The sequence below is a fragment of the Anas acuta genome, chromosome 13 (assembly GCF_963932015.1).
Source record: "Anas acuta chromosome 13, bAnaAcu1.1, whole genome shotgun sequence".
NCBI lineage: Eukaryota > Metazoa > Chordata > Aves > Anseriformes > Anatidae > Anas > Anas acuta.
In genome coordinates, this window is record NC_088991.1 from 8,057,211 (window position 1) to 8,073,522 (window position 16,312).

General features: G+C 48.3%; 2 protein-coding genes across 9 annotated transcripts in view; one reads left to right on the plus strand and one right to left on the minus strand.

Annotated features, from left to right (window-relative positions):
* TBC1D8B (TBC1 domain family member 8B) overlaps positions 1-4,412 on the plus strand; it is a 38,702-nt gene extending 34,290 nt beyond the window's left edge. For all 3 annotated transcript variants that reach the window (XM_068697236.1, XM_068697235.1, XM_068697237.1), the window contains one exon: positions 243-4,412. In XM_068697236.1, coding sequence (XP_068553337.1) covers positions 243-653 — 411 coding nt within the window. In that variant the 3' untranslated portion in view covers positions 654-4,412. The remainder of the gene's footprint in view (positions 1-242) is intronic.
* A 548-nt stretch (positions 4,413-4,960) lies between these two features.
* Positions 4,961-16,312, minus strand: part of PASD1 (PAS domain containing repressor 1) — an 88,650-nt gene continuing 77,298 nt past the window's right edge. For all 6 annotated transcript variants that reach the window (XM_068697242.1, XM_068697240.1, XM_068697239.1 and 3 more), the window contains 11 exons: positions 16,105-16,252; positions 14,247-14,328; positions 13,068-13,191; positions 12,674-12,771; positions 12,145-12,231; positions 11,739-11,897; positions 10,970-11,176; positions 9,867-10,069; positions 9,287-9,379; positions 8,885-9,092; positions 4,961-8,340 (listed from right to left, as the gene is read on the minus strand). In XM_068697242.1, the coding sequence (XP_068553343.1) occupies positions 8,170-8,340; positions 8,885-9,092; positions 9,287-9,379; positions 9,867-10,069; positions 10,970-11,176; positions 11,739-11,897; positions 12,145-12,231; positions 12,674-12,771; positions 13,068-13,191; positions 14,247-14,328; positions 16,105-16,252 (1,580 nt within the window). In that variant the 3' untranslated portion in view covers positions 4,961-8,169. The remainder of the gene's footprint in view (positions 8,341-8,884; positions 9,093-9,286; positions 9,380-9,866; positions 10,070-10,969; positions 11,177-11,738; positions 11,898-12,144; positions 12,232-12,673; positions 12,772-13,067; positions 13,192-14,246; positions 14,329-16,104; positions 16,253-16,312) is intronic.

Consider the following 16,312-nt stretch of genomic DNA (forward strand, 5'->3'; position numbering starts at 1 on the left):
GCTTTCACATTAACCATAGACTGTGTTTTTCTAAATTACTGTAACGTAAGCTTACCGTAAACTGCAAGAGAGGGGCTTCCAGACGCACAGTTTTATCAGGGCTGGTCCAGGCCCGTACTGTTAGTAGAGCAGTTGTTATCAGGTGCCTAGCAGCAGCAAGTGCTGGATTGAGATCACGGTGTGGAGTGAGAAATGAGAGTTGTGTGCTGTTCTCTAAATAGTCTCCTCTGTTATCTGTGTAGTCTCAGTTCATCCAGTTCTCAAAAACCCTTTACAATCTATTCCATGGGGATCCTGAGGAGGAGCTGTTGTACCGGGCTATAGCAGTGGTTACCAGCCTCCTGCTGAAAATGGAAGAAGTTGGGAGAAGACTGCAAGGTCCCATGTCACCAGTCAAAAGTCCAGCTGCCGTTACAGAGGTTTCTGCTGAAAGCCTCCAAAAAGGGCCGGAGGAAGGCAGCTCGGAGCAGACTGAAGGCGGTAGGGCACAGAGTTTGAAAGGGAACCATGAATGGTCTTTTGCCTTTGAACAGATTCTGGCATCCTTATTAAATGAGCCAGCCTTTGTGAGATTTTTTGAGAAACCTCACGAGATAAAAGCTAAAATAGAGAGTGCTAAAAATTTGCAACTTAAAGCAAGAACCAGAGTGTAATTTGCTTTATCTTTGACTCTGAACTAACCACATAAAGCACTTGCAAATGAAGGTTGTTTCTATGGAAATTGAGTACGATGTTTACACAGGGAAGGGGGTTTGAAGATTGAGCTTTAAATATCAGATTACTGGTATTCTTTGACGTAAATAAAAATAGTTTGAAGCACAATCACTTTCTTGCATTGTTCATAAGTTTCAGCCCAAGCAGGGGCTGAAGGATAAACTGTCTTTACCATGTTATTAAAATATGCAACATTGCTAGAAAACACTAGGCGTGACCTATGACAAACCTTTCTGAATGACAGCTGTTACAGTGCGTGCTCTGCAGGTTCATTTCTATTACTGGGATAAACGTAATGACTTCCAGACATTTTCCACTTAAAATGAGTTATCAACAGCTAAGAGGTTGACTTCCAGGTTAGTTGCATAATTTCCAAGTCTGCATGTGGGCTGGGATCAAAAGCAGGATGAAGACTGAGAACATAGGTTTGAACTGGTAGCTGTGGTGGGCACAAGAGCCTGAGGTTAGGAAATAAAAGTTGTCCTGCTTACTGTTCCCCTGCTTTGGTGTCACCGATGGTCCTGACTATTGCAGATTCCAGTCCCTCATTGTCAGTTTTCAGACAGCATTCTTGCAGCCCATGTATCAGCTTTTGCAGTGTGGCCTGTAAAACTAATTTCCTATTTTTCTGGCTCAGCCTGTATTTGTGATTTCTTTCCCATTCTCATATCAATCCTCCTTCAGGACAGATGCAAGGACATAAGGTGCTTGGTGATCCAGGATGCACACGGATGCAGAGGCTAGTAGTATAGGTTGTTGAAATCAAGGGAGAACAGTGGCTAAATCTGTCTGACCACATGGTGGTTGTCATTTATCTTCCAAGAGGAGCCATTGTTGACATCTTAGGAGCATGTTGATGAAACGTATGGTTTTATTTGTGTTTGGAGTGCCCAAGGACAGACCATCCTTAGCTGCTTCTTAAGCTGCTTCTTAGTTAGCTGAATGTGACCATGGAACTGCTACAGACAGATTGCAGTTGCTCCTTTTTCTACCCTGAGTCCACACCTCAAACTAGTGATTATTATTTCATTTTTATAGCTCTTTGGATTGTTGCTGTTGTAATTATTTTCTATCTGCCAAGACTAATGGCAACAGCAAACCCTCTAGAATACAAATTGGAATTCTTAATAAATAAATAAAGGTAAACATCCTGGGCAGGTAAGCTCTGCCAGTGTTCATGCTCATGGGTGTTGACCTTGAACCTTAGGTAGCTTGTGCTAGAATGGGTTTAGAGAAGGAGGGGAAGAGCTTGTATTTTAACAACAACAACAAAGTAAGTTGGGAATCTGTTAAACTGGTTAAAAATGACTGCTTTTAAAGCTGTATGACAAACATTTTCTTCAGGGCACCATTATTTTATATTGTGTGTATTTTTTTGCAAAGAAGCAGAACAGGGATGAAAACATTCACTGTTGGTTGTTTTTCTTGCAATACTAAAATGAATGAGGAATAACATGAAATTCTGACTTGTGTTACAAGCATTTGCTGAAATGCCATAATTGCAATCGGGTTTAATGTTTCCATGCCGCTTTTGAAGAATACAGTCTTGATCAGGAGCAATGAATGTATATTATTTTCTCTCCTCTTCTCTGCACTCTCAGGTATTAATATAAAGATTTACTGAATGAACAGTAACTCCAAAAAATCTAAGATATTTGCGAAAAACGAGGAAGCTTGTTTTAGAAGCCTTCATAAAGTAGTCATAGGTGATACAATATAAATCTGATTTGTATATTTATGCATAAAACATACAAACTAATTTATTCATATGCATGTTTCTGAGGCAAAGTAGGGCAACACTGTGTTTGTAAATGTGTTTGCTCACTGTTTTCCTAATGTTGTTTTAGAAATACAAGCAGATGATACTGATGTTCTAGTCCAGGACGTACTCAGATAAGCTTTGCTCTGTGAGTAATTCTTATGCAAGCAGCTGTGCTGAAGTTAACATAGCCCCATGAAAAGAGAGACAGCTACCCAGACAAAAAGCTTTTGTAGGTCCGTGATAGATATTGCTAATTTCAAGAGGTAGTCAAAGCTATAGTTTGCTAAGCAACATAGCATAGTGACATGAAATTCTTAAAACTCAAAGACATTTTCAGTTGGAGAGCCAATTTATTTGTTAAAAAAGAAAAAAAGAAAAAAAAAAAAAGAAAAACATGCAAGTTAAAATCAAAGTACAAAAGACTGTGCTGAAGAAACCTGCAAAATAAGAATGGCCTCGTGTTATTACACGGTTTGGTTATGCAAAACTGAGCAAGCACCCTTTTGAAATACCAGTTTCTATTGGTGTCAGTCCAAGAAACCATAGAGCCATTACCAGTGATGTAGTAATCCTTGTCAGCTATATCATATCTATGTATAAAGAGAGTTTACCAGCATACAATTTTTAAAAAATATATTTAAAATATATTTGGTGTTGCAAAGATGAATGCTGTTTCACGTTGTGTTGCATTAGGACTCAGTGGGTGAGCACATTTCTGTTGCAAGAGGTCAGCTGTGGCACGTAGCTGGGAGTTAAGCAGAAGCGCTAGCAGGGAGCCTGCTGGTTGCAGGGTGGCTGGCCCAGCACTACTCAGCTACTTCCCAATGGGGGGACTTTCCATTCAAATTGCAACTTGGAAGTTTTTAGAAGTGTTTTTAAGCAGCTTACTCATCAATAGGAAGCAGTGTGGTTAAATGAGTACAGATACATCACTTCACGTCTCAGTTTTATTTTTTTTTCCTGTAACAGTTTTCATTAAGTGATTTTTTTTTTTTTTCGGTTCTGTCATAGGAAATAAATGAATGTACAACATTCAGTACAAATTAGATGATTGTAGCTCGGATATAGATTGCTAACACTAGTGATGCTGTTTATACAGTTCTTAAATTGCACTACCTTCTGCAGTGTCACCAGCAGGACCTGGCAGCTCTGCCATGGTTACTTGTCCTGAAACATTCTCAGTGGCTGTTGGCGTGCACTGCACAGCCCTTTCTTGTGGCTGGGCCATTATTATTGTTGATAATGCACATAAAATGCCTTTTGTCAGATGCAATCACCTGCCCATGGGGATGGCCAGCAGAGCTGTAGCATTCCCTCAGCCTTTCAATGCGGCGCGTGCTGCTCTGTGACTGCTCAACCCCTTTGTGTATAACAGGTGCGGCGCTGTCTCTGCGCAGTCACCCCAAAGGGCTTGAACACACGAGGTGAGGGAATAGCTCCACTGATGGTAATAAAAGTGCGAGCCCTTTCCACCATGAAAGGGGAGAGCCCTTTATAACTCAAACAGGGGCATTTCATGGGACTTGGTCACTGCTATGTGATTCAGAATGAGCACTCTCTGTTTCAGTCCATTCCTAAGACAAGCCACTTGTTCCTCACTCTAATGGCTATATAGTAATATATTTTTTAGAAGAGTTTGCTAATATAACAACTAAGAAATAGCTGTGTGTTGATTCTATTAGAGATTTCTCATCCAGTTGTACTATACAGGGTTCTTGATTGTGATTGCAGTTATTACCTGAACTAAAAAATGAAATACTCTAATTTGTCTCTGGAAACATAGGCTATTTTGTCTTTTTGCTATAGCTTTGTCACTTTACCAAGAAGGCAACACGTTGGTGTTGGCAGGTTGGCTTTTTATACATTGTATTGTATGCAGAATACTGTAAGACAAATGGGGTGTTAAATAAAAAATGTTTCACTTAAGAACAAAAAAGTTTGAGGCACTATTCTTTCTCACGATGGACTGTGTCATGATTTTGTTCAAAAACATCAGTCATGTTGAAACCATTTTTAGCCAGTCCTTTCTGAAGCAAGGATTGAGCCACACAAGGACCACACTAGGTCCAACCCATCCAAAAATGAATAAAAGAGGAGACCCAGGTTTTGAAGGCAGTTTTGAAGGCTGGGTCTAGTTTAACAGCGCATGAAACTTGTCCTTTTTCAGTGCTGAGATGGCTGGTGAGTAAAGCCAGGAAGAGCAGCATTACTTTTGCATCCCCATTAAAACATTGTGTGCAGATATATGACACTGATACCTTGTTCTTTCAAATTCATGCATTGTCCTTATTGCTTCTGGCACTGGTCATGAAAATGGCAGTCTCTTGAGCCCCTCTGTTCAGCTGTTTCTGCGTGTGTATGTTCGTGCCATGGCTGCAGCTCTTGCACCTCCTAGAGAGCAAGGAGCAATCTGATCATCTGCCTGACCCACACCACTCGGGGAATAACAACAGCACAAGTTGTGTAAGAGGTCTTGCAAGTATGTTTTTATTTCTTCTTTTTCTTTTTTTTTTTTGAAAATACTATGTACAATCTCTTTAAAGCTTGTCAAAATGCACAGACTGCCATCCAATGGAGCTGTGCAGGGACATAGATTCAAGACGAGAATAAAATCTTTACTGTTCATCTTCATAAGACACTTCCTTTTTCCCATTACAAAATACTTTTAAGAATAGTAACATTTATAAACATATCTATATTTGACATCATATAAAATAAACCAAGATTTATAGTCAGTTCTAAGATTTTTCATATTTTTTCTTCCTCTTTTTTTTTTTTACATGGCCTATGTTACACTATGTACAGTAACTTCTCACTGTGTTTGTCAAACCAGCCTGATGGTACCCACCAGGCTTTAGCTTATATGTACAAATATGCTAAAAGTGCAAGACTTTATTAATTAAAGCTGCCTGTGTTTTCAGAGGTCTGGAATTGTGTGGCCTATATATAGAGATATACACGTATATGCACATTAAAAACATATCTGTGTATCTGTATATGTGGAGAGAGATAGTATAGAGGTGCTTGTGTGCTAGAAAGCCTCAGGACACTAGTGAGCACTGACCCTAGAGCCCAGCCCCTGGCACAGGCAGCACTGGTCATGTTCCCACCTGCCGGTGTGACCACCTCACGCCTGGCATCTCTTGTAAGTACCCGGGGGTGAACCAAACCCACCAGCAACCCTCCATTCCAAACAAGTCCCAAAAACACAGCTCGTAGCTAACACCGAGGTAAACGAATACAACTCAACCTGAATAAAGAGATGTATTTAGTCATTTGTCTTCTGAGCGTGAGTGGTGATACAAGGCAAAAAGCCCGGGGCCCTGAGCCAGCCTTGCCCCTGCCTGGAGGCAGCCTGAGCGGGGCCAGAGCCAGCCCCACCACAGGGCTGGGGGACTTTGCCCTCAGGAGCCCAGTTCTGCCCAGTTCACCTGTGCTGTGCTGGGTGCCCGCACCTGGTATCACGAGCAGCTGCGCTAGTGGCTGTGTGGGCACTGGAACTAAAGCATGTGCAGAGGAGAGGTTCTGATAAAGTGCGTGTTTTACATCTCTTGTTCTTAGCAAGGCCAATTGAACATGTAAACATCCTTGCAAATCCACCCTCCCTGCCCAGAGGCTGCCATCAGAAGGGCTGTGTGGGGGCACAGCCCCGTCCGGCACACCCGCTGCCCTGCAACCCCCTCCAACCGCTCCCTGGAACTTGCTTTGAAAGCCAGCAAACTCCTGCCTCCTCCCTAGCAAGCCCTGCCAACCACCTCCTGTCCCTCCCAGACCCCAACCCCAAGCACCACCACCACGAAGGGTTCACTGCCACCCACCTGGGCTGACGCACGGGGCTGGCACGCTGCAGCCCAGCCACTGTCTTGCAGGTTTAGGGGGCACGGCAGGAACTGCACGGCCTCTGCCTCCCAGCAGCGGCACTGGGCCATCAGAGGTGTCCAGCAGCGTGTCCTTAGCACGCGTGCCAGCCTCTGTGCGTGTGTTTTCATCCTCATGTTGCTGGAGGCTGTGGCTGCGCCTCCCCTCCGCCTGCTCTGTGACACCCAATTCTTCACCGCCGGCATCCCCGGGGTGCACAACCACTGCTCCCAGCACCGAGCAACCAAGGCCCCGTGGCAGGCCAGGCTCTCCCAGCTTTTGGTCGCATGCGAGCTGTAGCTGCAGGTGTCCCGCAGCGCCCACTGTCTCCAGCTACAGCTGAACCCCCACCTGTACGCCACCGTGCCCGCTCCCCTGTTTCCTCAAGCCAGGGCTGCTTGTGCCAGAGGCTGTGGGGTCAGCAGTGCTGTGCAGCTGCTGGGGTGGTGCAGAGAGCCAGGGAAACAACAAATACAAATACAAAATAATAATAAAAAGCCCAACCAACCCCCACCTCTTCAGAGCGTTGATTGGACGTGACAGCGGTCCCCAAACAGTGCTCTGGCTGCAAGCCGGTGCATCCCTGCTGGCTGACCCTGCTCCTAGCTACCCACCGTCCTGCACAGCTTAAATAATGGCCTAAACCATCTCCTGCTCTGGGCTGGAACAGTGCCCACGGTTAGTACTCAGCTACTAATGCCTCAAAAAAAATGTACATTTTCATTTTTCCTTTGGAAAGACACAAACAGTAGGGACACTTAACTATACACCCACTGAGGAATAAACTGGTTTTCAATTCATAAATATAAACATATAGTTAAAAAGTGACAATTTACAAAAATACAATTTATTGCTGACCCGACAGGCTTGTAACAGTGCCTGTGTCATTGTGAGTACACGTTTCAGGGTTGTCAAATTGAAATATGACCTAGCAAAACCACAAAGTTTGCTGTCACATGATGGTCTACGTGTTGTTTGCTTGTTTTCATGTAAAGAAACATACACAACAACACCCACTTGGAACAAAACAAAACGACAGAAAAGAAAGAGTAAGGAGTCTTTGTCCGTAACCTGAAAAATATTTGGCTACAGGGAGTAAAAACCATATAAATTTATCTGCACTTGTTAACCAAAGTAAAACATGACGAATATCTTACTAGTTGTGATGTGAGCTGGTATAACAACAGTAAGAAATTCAGGCAAAAGTGGTGTTATGTAAATTAGCAGCATTATCCAATCTCCTGGAAAACAAAAACGGCAGGGTTGAGGTATAGAAAAAAGGAAAAAACTCCACGACGGACCTACTAGAGTGCGACGAGAGCTATGTACACGGCAATCCCTCCTGTGACTGCTGCGGCCTGCGTGTGCTGCGTGCGCTGGGCTCGCCCTCACAGTGCCTTCCAGCACCAAAGCCCTGAAGGGACAAGGCTTTGCTTGGTGACCTGCAGCAGCACCCTGCCGCCTGCCCGTGGCTCCCAAATGAAGCCCATCCTGCTCACCGACAAGTTTACAGCTGCTTTTGGAGCCGAGCTCTGGTGGGCAGGAGCCCCACTGTGTGTATTCTGCTCCTTGCTCTTGAAGGTGCCCTCCTTCCAGGACACTTGTGGCCTCTCACAGCCCCAGGGCTCTCTTCGGTGGTGGTTGTACCACCAGGAGATCCCCCCATGGAAACCCCAATCCACAAGGTGTCCTCCAGAGCCATCCGCCCCTGGTGGGGCCATCCCGGCCCCCGTGGGGCCCCGACCTCACCCGTCTGTGCTCCGACGGCTCCGTCCCCGCTCCGCCTGCGCTCGGGTCGCCGAGCTAAGGTTGTCCCTGCCTCTGGGAGCCTGCGGTCAGGGCAGCTGCATTTCGGGCAGGTCCTGCAGGTTGCAGGCCTGGCCCTGTGCGTGGCGGCTCTGCGGCTGCGGGTGCAGGAAGTAGCTCAGGGGGTTCTGCTGCGCGACGTGGGCCGGCTGGAAAACACGCGGGCTCGGGCCCCCCGGCACCGCCTCAGGACTTTGCATCTGTGGGGAGACACGAAGGCAAATCAGCCCTGCTCCGTGCCCAGCCACGCCGTGCCTTGCTGCTGAGCCTCCTGGACAGAAGTACCAGAAGCTGACCTGAAATGCAGCCCTGCAGCACGACTTCCAGCTCTATCTCTTCCTCCTGCTCTGTGTGCTATCGCCTTTGCCAGGAGGACCATGGCTTACCTCTGCCAACCCAGCAAGCCTCGGAGAGTGTATTGCTCATTAATAATTAGTTTCAACAGCCCCTCTCCTTGGCAGCATCATTAACTTGGCATGCACTGATGGAAAACATGCACTGAAAAACCCAAATCACCTTCTACAGAGATTTGTGTTGGGAAACAAAACACAACAACTGCAGGAATTGACTGCATCTGATTAAGAAAAAAACAAACTTACTTGCTATGCTGAGACGTAACAGCAGGAGGCACGTTGCCATGCCAGGCCAGGTCTGGTTAGTCTTAAGCCCCATTTCTTAAAAAAATACCCTCAGCCCCCAACCCTAGCCCCGTGTACACCTACAAAGCTGCTCCAGCTCCCTCACCTGAAGGTAGAGCCGGTGCTGCTGAACCTGCTGCTGCGGCCACTGGTGGAGGTGAACTGGGGCACTGGTCTGGTGGGAGGTGAAGCTGGCGTGGGGGATCACCACGGACGGGGAGAAGACGGGCGAGGGGGCGGGGGGCCGGACTGTGCTGCAGGTGATGGGCTGCATCTGCACGGCGGGAGGCAAGGTCTGCTGCTCCGCCACGAATCTGCCACGAGGAGGAAAACACTGCATGAGACGCCAACCCCAGAGCCACCACCCTGGGCAGCCCGGGTGCTGCAGGAATCAGGGCTTGTCACGCCATGCAAAACCTGCCATGAGCGTCTCCCTCCCCTCCAAGCATGGGTTGTGTCTGCGTGACCTTATGCAAGCGCCCTGCTACGACACTAAGCAAGGACTCACTTTCCCTGCTGCCTGCTGGTGCCGCTCAGCGTGGCCTGAGCGCTGCCGTTGGCAGCGGGCATCATGGCTTGGATGGACTGGTCCAGCAGCATTCTGCGGTGGAGGAAAAGAGAGGATGGTCAGGGCAGGGATGGACCAAACTGCTGAGTGCCAGGCTCTAAAAACAAGCCCCTTAAGACCTCCCCAAAAGCATGCAAAGCACCGATTCTCCCTGAAAAAAGCCAATGAAATAGGATGCTTATCATTGCTTTGTGACCCATGGAGGTGAGCTAAAACCTGCCAAATTACGTGAGAAATACATTTTCACATGAGAAATACGTGCAAATGTATTATAGATGTTTATAGATGGTCAGACTTCTGGGCATCCTGTTTTCTCTTGTTCCTTTACACAGTGTTTTGCTGGATCCCCTAGACAATATCTGCAGATACCTCCCTGAAAGGCGGTCGTACAGTCTGGGGCAGTTTCCAGCTTTGTATATAGGAGTAATGTTTTTGCCACAACACATCTTGGCTGGAAAAGAGACCCTGGAGCTTTGGATAGAGCAAGACACAGGTCTGTGAGGACAGGGCCAGCTCGTACCTGAGGCTCCTGTCCTGGCTGTAGTTGGACTGCGGCTGCCTTTCACTCAGGTCGGTCGGCATCTGTGCAGCCACTGTAATGGGATGTGCTTGTGAAAACACCATGGGGTTGTTGTAGAGGGGCATTGAAATGCTCGTCTGCCCTGGCAGACACGTTTGCTGGGCTTGGTTTCCTCTCATGAGGTGCTGCTGCTGCTGCGGTACCTGAAATGCAGACGCAAACACACAGGTAAGATTTTAAAGCTCCCTGTTAGACAGCTAAAGCTACCGCTTCAAGGGTGCAGTTGGGAAAAAGACGATGAATTGTGGATGTTCTCCCTGAACAGAGCGATAGGCACTGTATGTCTGTGAGGACAAACACCCTGTGTGCATTTATTGCTGTGGCAGAGCAGGGGCTGGCAGGCTCTCCTGCTGCATCAGAGCACGTGGGCACAGCTCGAGGGAGAACAGAGCAGCTTACAACGGGAGGGGGAGTGCAAAGCCCCTGAGGAATGCTTCTGCTTCCTCCATACCTGCATGAGTATTTTTTGGGGCACTTCAAGTCTTTCCCAAGAAGATACGGGCCTACAGGAAAGCTGGGGAGGGATCCTTGATCAGGGATTGTAATGACAGCACAACAAGGTCCCTTCTGACTCAAACCATTCTATAATTCTGATCTATGCAGTGAATTTAGGTCTAATGATGCCAAACTTGTTTTTCAAAGCTGCCTTCCAAGAAATCTGGGCCAGGAAAAAAAGCAACAAACCCTCTTTCACAATTATGCCTAGCTCCCTGAACTATGAAGTCACAACTCTTGCTGACTGCAGAGGAGCACTGGGTGGTGATTGCAAGCACCATGAATCAGAAGCCAGACTTCCCACTTGGTTCTGGGATGGCTCCAGCACTCCCTGGGCTCTGACATTTTTAGGCTACCGAGCTTTGATTTTTACAGCTGAACGGCACAATTTGCAACAATCTTGACACAGATTTCATAGTACAGGCTATGGAGTAAAACAAGCACAGTGGAGATGAGCAGGACAGCGGCAGGTACCCCCATGTAACGCTTAGAGCCAGCAGGCACGTGTATAAAAAGCCAGGCAGGGGTCAGGGAAGGCAGCCAGCCACCTGTGAGGATGTGCCACAGGGCTCCCTGAGGAACTGACGCGGTGAGGACACGTGGGGGCCCCCGTAGTGCTTGGTCCCCATCGGGCCTGGCTGGGGGGACTTCTTGGCGCTGGGCTGCCGGGGTGTCCCGGGAGGCGGCGGGGGTCTCCTGGGGCTCTGATGCTGCACGTTGTTGAAGACCAAGGGAATCGGTTGCTGCATCAGCATCTTTAAGAAGAAGAGGTGCATGGGTTGTCATGGGAAGAATGGTGAGACAGCTCTTATATGGCAACTGCCACTAGATGGTGCTTCAGTTTTGCTACTAAAATTGGGGTTTCACAGCGCTGTGGCAGCTGGGTGTACAACACCACAGCTCTAAATTCAGTGGCAAAGTGAACCATGGATAACAGAGTCATGTTAGCTTATGCACAAATATTCAGAGCCACGACTGCTCTGTTCTCATTACGCCTGTTACATGCCACAAGGGTGGCACGAGGGGACACAGCAGCATTAACCAGCCACTGAACCACCAAGCTCACCACGCAGAGGGGCTGTCTGAACAGCTTGACCACTTCCTTGCGACTGTTTTTCTAAACCATGCAAATACTTAAGCAGACAGTGATGCCAGCTACCTCTCAGGAGACACCTCTGCAGCCCTTTGAGAGTACATGACCAATTTATCCAGAGCTCATTTCTAAGTACTTTTGCCATAGCCAACGTTGTCACTGATCTGCACAGCACAGCACCCTGTTCGTGGGCTGGGAACGGCGCGGGCAGCAGCAGCAGGTACCTGCAGGTTGGAGTCCTGCACCAGCTGGAGCTGCTCCTTGATGACGTGGAGCTCCTCTTGCTGTGTCTTGATGTCTGCCTGCAGTATGCGAGTCCTCTCCTCCAGCTGCTCTTTCAGCTGGTGCATCATCCCCAGCTGGGCTGGGAAGTGGTACACTGGCTGTGGGGAGTGGAGAACAAGTCACAGGGAGGCCCGGTCCTGCTATGAACACTCATAATGATGCTGGTTCCAGAAAGGCAAATTTATTGGTATAAGGTGGGCAGATTACTGAAATAACTGACTAGTGGTGTCCTAGCTCATGCTGGGAGCAGGGACCCAGCCCGACAAGCCCCAGCACAAACCCTTCGCCCCCCACCCAGCACGGGGGCAGGACACCAGAGCATACCCAGCAGAAGCAAACACTTACCATCACGGCGTGCTGAGAGGGGACTGCCGGCTGAGCCACGGGATGCTGAGGGAGGTGTTCGCCGGGGGCTGGAGGAGTTACGATGGCCTAGAAAGGACAACTCAGCCTTATTGCAGGCCCACAGCACCTCTAGCACAGAGCTGGTGTGGCAGCGCCTCATGCTGGCCACCCAACTCTGGTGAGGAACAAGTGCAAGAAGTTTGAAAGCCAGGAAGCTTCACAGGGATGGCTGAGAATGTGAGGATGTGAGGATGTGAGCTCCTGCATGCCCCCTGCGAAGTGCAAACCCTCAGTGTTTGGACAAAAGCCATTTCACATGTACAAACCCCAGGAGAAGTGGGTTTGTGCAGGGAGGTGTTTGGCATCGAGGAGCAATGAACCCCGAGACAGGAGGTGGCCGTGTTGCCTCCAGCAGCGTTGCTGGGCCCCAGGACACTCCAGCCCTGGCCCCACACATGCAGAGGTGGCGATCAGACCCCTCTGAGGGCGAGGCCAAGGTCTGCCAGCTCTTTTCTTTAGCAGCACCAACCTGGGCGCCTCCAGCCAACGCCAGCCGCAGGGCTGCCTTCTCTGGCACCGCCGTCCGGGTGGGAGTGCTGGTGTCAGTGTGCCGCATGGACGAGGTGGCTGGAAAAGAGACATTTTGTTGTGACACGTCGGTGGGGTGGCGGACCCGTGCTGCCCCCACTGAGCCTGAGCTCCCTGTATGGACCAGCAGCTGTGGGGCTGCGTCCCCAAACCGCCCACCCCTGGTCTCACGTGGGTGACACAGGACACGGCGTGTGGCACCGCAACGCCTCAGTCCCTGATGCTGAGCACCCCCCGAACCGACTCGGTCCCTGCTAGTGGATGTTTCCCACTTGACCCACAGATTTTGGGGGCTGCTCTGCCCCTCGCCCCCCCATATCACGCCAGGCACCTACAGGCGGAGTCGGAGAGCGCGGTGTGCGAGGAGCGGCGGGAGCTGTGGGACGACAGTGACACTCCTTCCCGGCTGGCCTCCTGGCTGCTGCCGCACTGCCCCACGTCCAGGTAGCTGCTGTGGCTCTGTGGGGAGCCGAGCAAGGGTCATCAGAGGGAAAATAACGGGCCTGGTGCTGGAGGGCCAGCAGGGCCGCACGCATTCACCCCGGGGAGGCGGCCAGGCTGCCCCCAGGCCTTCACCCTCCCTGCCCAGAGGGAAACAGCCAAACCAGTGAATATGAGCACCATTGGAGGCATCACATCACTAGGACAGATATTGGCAGATGGTTTATATAATGGGGCTGTTTCACCTGCAGGCTGTGGGAGACCGTGTCACCTCCCCACGCCTCCCTGGGAGCTCCCCTCCAGAAGAGCAAGGAATGGGAGCAGTCGCTCTGCCTCCCCTCCTGCTGTCTTGCACCAACAGATGAAGCTTAACGTTTGCAGAAAAATATCTCAGCCATTGTGTGAAGGAGACGGACACACAAACATGCTGTGGGGAGAGAGCAGTCGCTGGCAAGGTGGCCCCTGCTCCAGTGCAAAAGGTCCTGGGACAGCTTTCACTACGCATCCCATAAATGATTACTCTAAAATAATGGCATGATTTTCTATAAAATAATGGAACGATAATTGTACTTGGAACTGCTTTGATTATTGGTCTTGTAAACTATTGAGAGGAAGAACTTAAAAATGAATTGAAATGACCTTGTTAATTGGCCAGGCGTGTTGGGATGCCAGGCTGAATCAAGCCATGGAAATTACAGCTCTGGTCAAAATCCTACCCTTGATGCCACCCTGCCCAACGGTGCAAACAGAGCAGAAATCTGGAATAAGAACCAGTTGTGTTGTTTTCCCTTCATTCCAATCTTTGTCTGAGTATTAATGACAAGCTGGCATTAACAAAAGAGGTGCACGCAAGGCAACTGCTGAATTTGCCATTTTACGCCTACGCCAAGATGGGACAGCTCAGAGACACATAGTGCAGAATGTCTGTGTATCTGCTCGAGCCATAACCCAGCTGAAGGCTTGGAAGGAGAGGGGAGGAAAGGAAAAGGAAGAAGAGGTATTTTCCTAAGATCAGGAAGTGACAACTGTGTGGTTTAAAAGCCTGTTCATTCAAACGTGAAGAGACATGGTACCTTTACAGAAGAGGATGCCAGTTCAATTGATGACTCTTCAAGGCCAAGATCTCGCCTCCTTTCAGCTCGAACTTCCGCATAACTACCAAAAACAATGAAAAATTCAAAGTTTTTCAGTGTCCTCAGCTGTCCATGAAAACAGATGCTCTGGGTGTTATGTACTGCAGTGTACCTGCCACACGGGTCACGATAGACCTTTCCCATAGAGTCAGAAGCTGTGCACAGCTCACACTCATATACTCATCAGGGTAAAGCCTTGCAATCTATGAATAACCATGTGCACTGAAGGTCCAGAGCTCAGAAACAACAGGGCAGTGTCACGTCCCACTCCACCCAAGCAGGACTGTGGGATTAACTGATCTTATCCTTCCAAGCACAGATGTAGACTCCCTTTTGAAAATTTTGGCCCTGGGTGCCTTCAGGCAACATTTGTCTAAAAGCGAAGCTCTGGGGGTGTACACAGCACCACGCCTGCCACATCAGGGTTAAAATCCCTCACCCTGATGGGAGCTCTGCACACAAGATGCCAGCTGCCCAGCTGCAATGTGAGGTGGATGCCAGAATCCCCATAAATGTGCCTCTAGAAGTCTGTATTTGTTTTCCTTACTATTTTTTTTCTCTTAAATAATAAAATATTTACAGTAAACAATGCCACATGATTCACCACTGGGATAAATTGCAGAGGATGTTCTAAAGACTCTGAGTGGCTGTGTGCTGTGGGCGCTGAAAGGTGTCAGAACTAAGGCTGCTGAAATACAAACAGATACAACCTTTGTGGGGGCAAGAGAAGATGCTGAGAAGAACTTAATTACACCAGTGTAAGCACTAAATTTTCCTCAAATCATGCTTTAAACCTAAGGTTCATTTAATGTGTGTGTTTCAGTGATGCATTCTAAGCCTTAACTGTACAAGACAGAACTGTATTTCAAAATCTATTTGGGATTATCACTAGGCTTAAGAGGCACTGAGAGCAGAAGAAGAAACAAGTCCACGCTCAATAAATTCAGAGCTTGAAGTGCAGCCCAATTGCCTGAAGGATGGCAGAAGCAAGACAACTCAGAAGCAATCTCTCCATCTAACATTTGCTTAAAATAGCTCTTGACACGTAGTTTGTATCAGCACTCTAACCACTGACACCTGTTTATTGAGGTGTCCTCAGTCTGTTTCTGAACACATGAAAGATTCCCAGTTTACTTGTGCTTTTTCTTTGAGATGTTTGACAGGAGCACAAAAAAAATTGCAAATTGATTCCTGGAAGTAAAGAAAGATGCGTGGAGCCATATGTTTAACCAAGTTAATAGATCAAACCAGCATGTCGCTATTTTTTAAAAGCCCTCCACTAGATATATCCCCATACAATGATTGTTTTTGCAGTGGTGGTAACACAGCAGCTCCAGTGCTTCCACAGCGGAGCCCAGAGCAGCATCCCACTGGAGGGCATCCTGGGCCATGCTGCAGGCAAGGAACACGGCCAGCAGGACAGCAGCTACCATGGTAGGTCGTAGCTAGGTCACAAATATTTAAAACTCTGAGCAAAGGGTTTTGTAGCCCATAAAGCTGTCTGATTCCTTGTGATGCTTTGTGAGCTTCAGTTCCTTGTGATGCCATGTCATTGCTGGGGACAGAAGAGGAAGACAACACTGATATATGTGGCCAGTGGTGGCTTCCAGACCAGCTGCCAAAGAGTGGTGAGAACACATTATGCTTTTCCCCATATTTCCTGCCGTACTGTGTACAATTGCATACCATCTTAGTGTGTTAAGGCGCACAGCAAATATTTGGCTAACACAAAACAGGGCCATTAAGATGGATGCGTACACGGGACAGGTAGTGTGAAGTGCTTGGTGCTTGCTCCTACCTAACTACCAGGTGAGTGCAAACGATGAACTCGGGCTTGGAATTCCACTGGTGGTAGGTGATGTAGTAGTGTGTCTGCAGCCAGATCCACTGCTGGCCTTTGGTCAGGAACCTGTAGTAACACGACTTGCCTTTTCCAAACTGCATCACTGGTAAACAAAAAGAAAGCACTTTATGGCAAACAAACTACAGAAAGTTCATCGTATAAA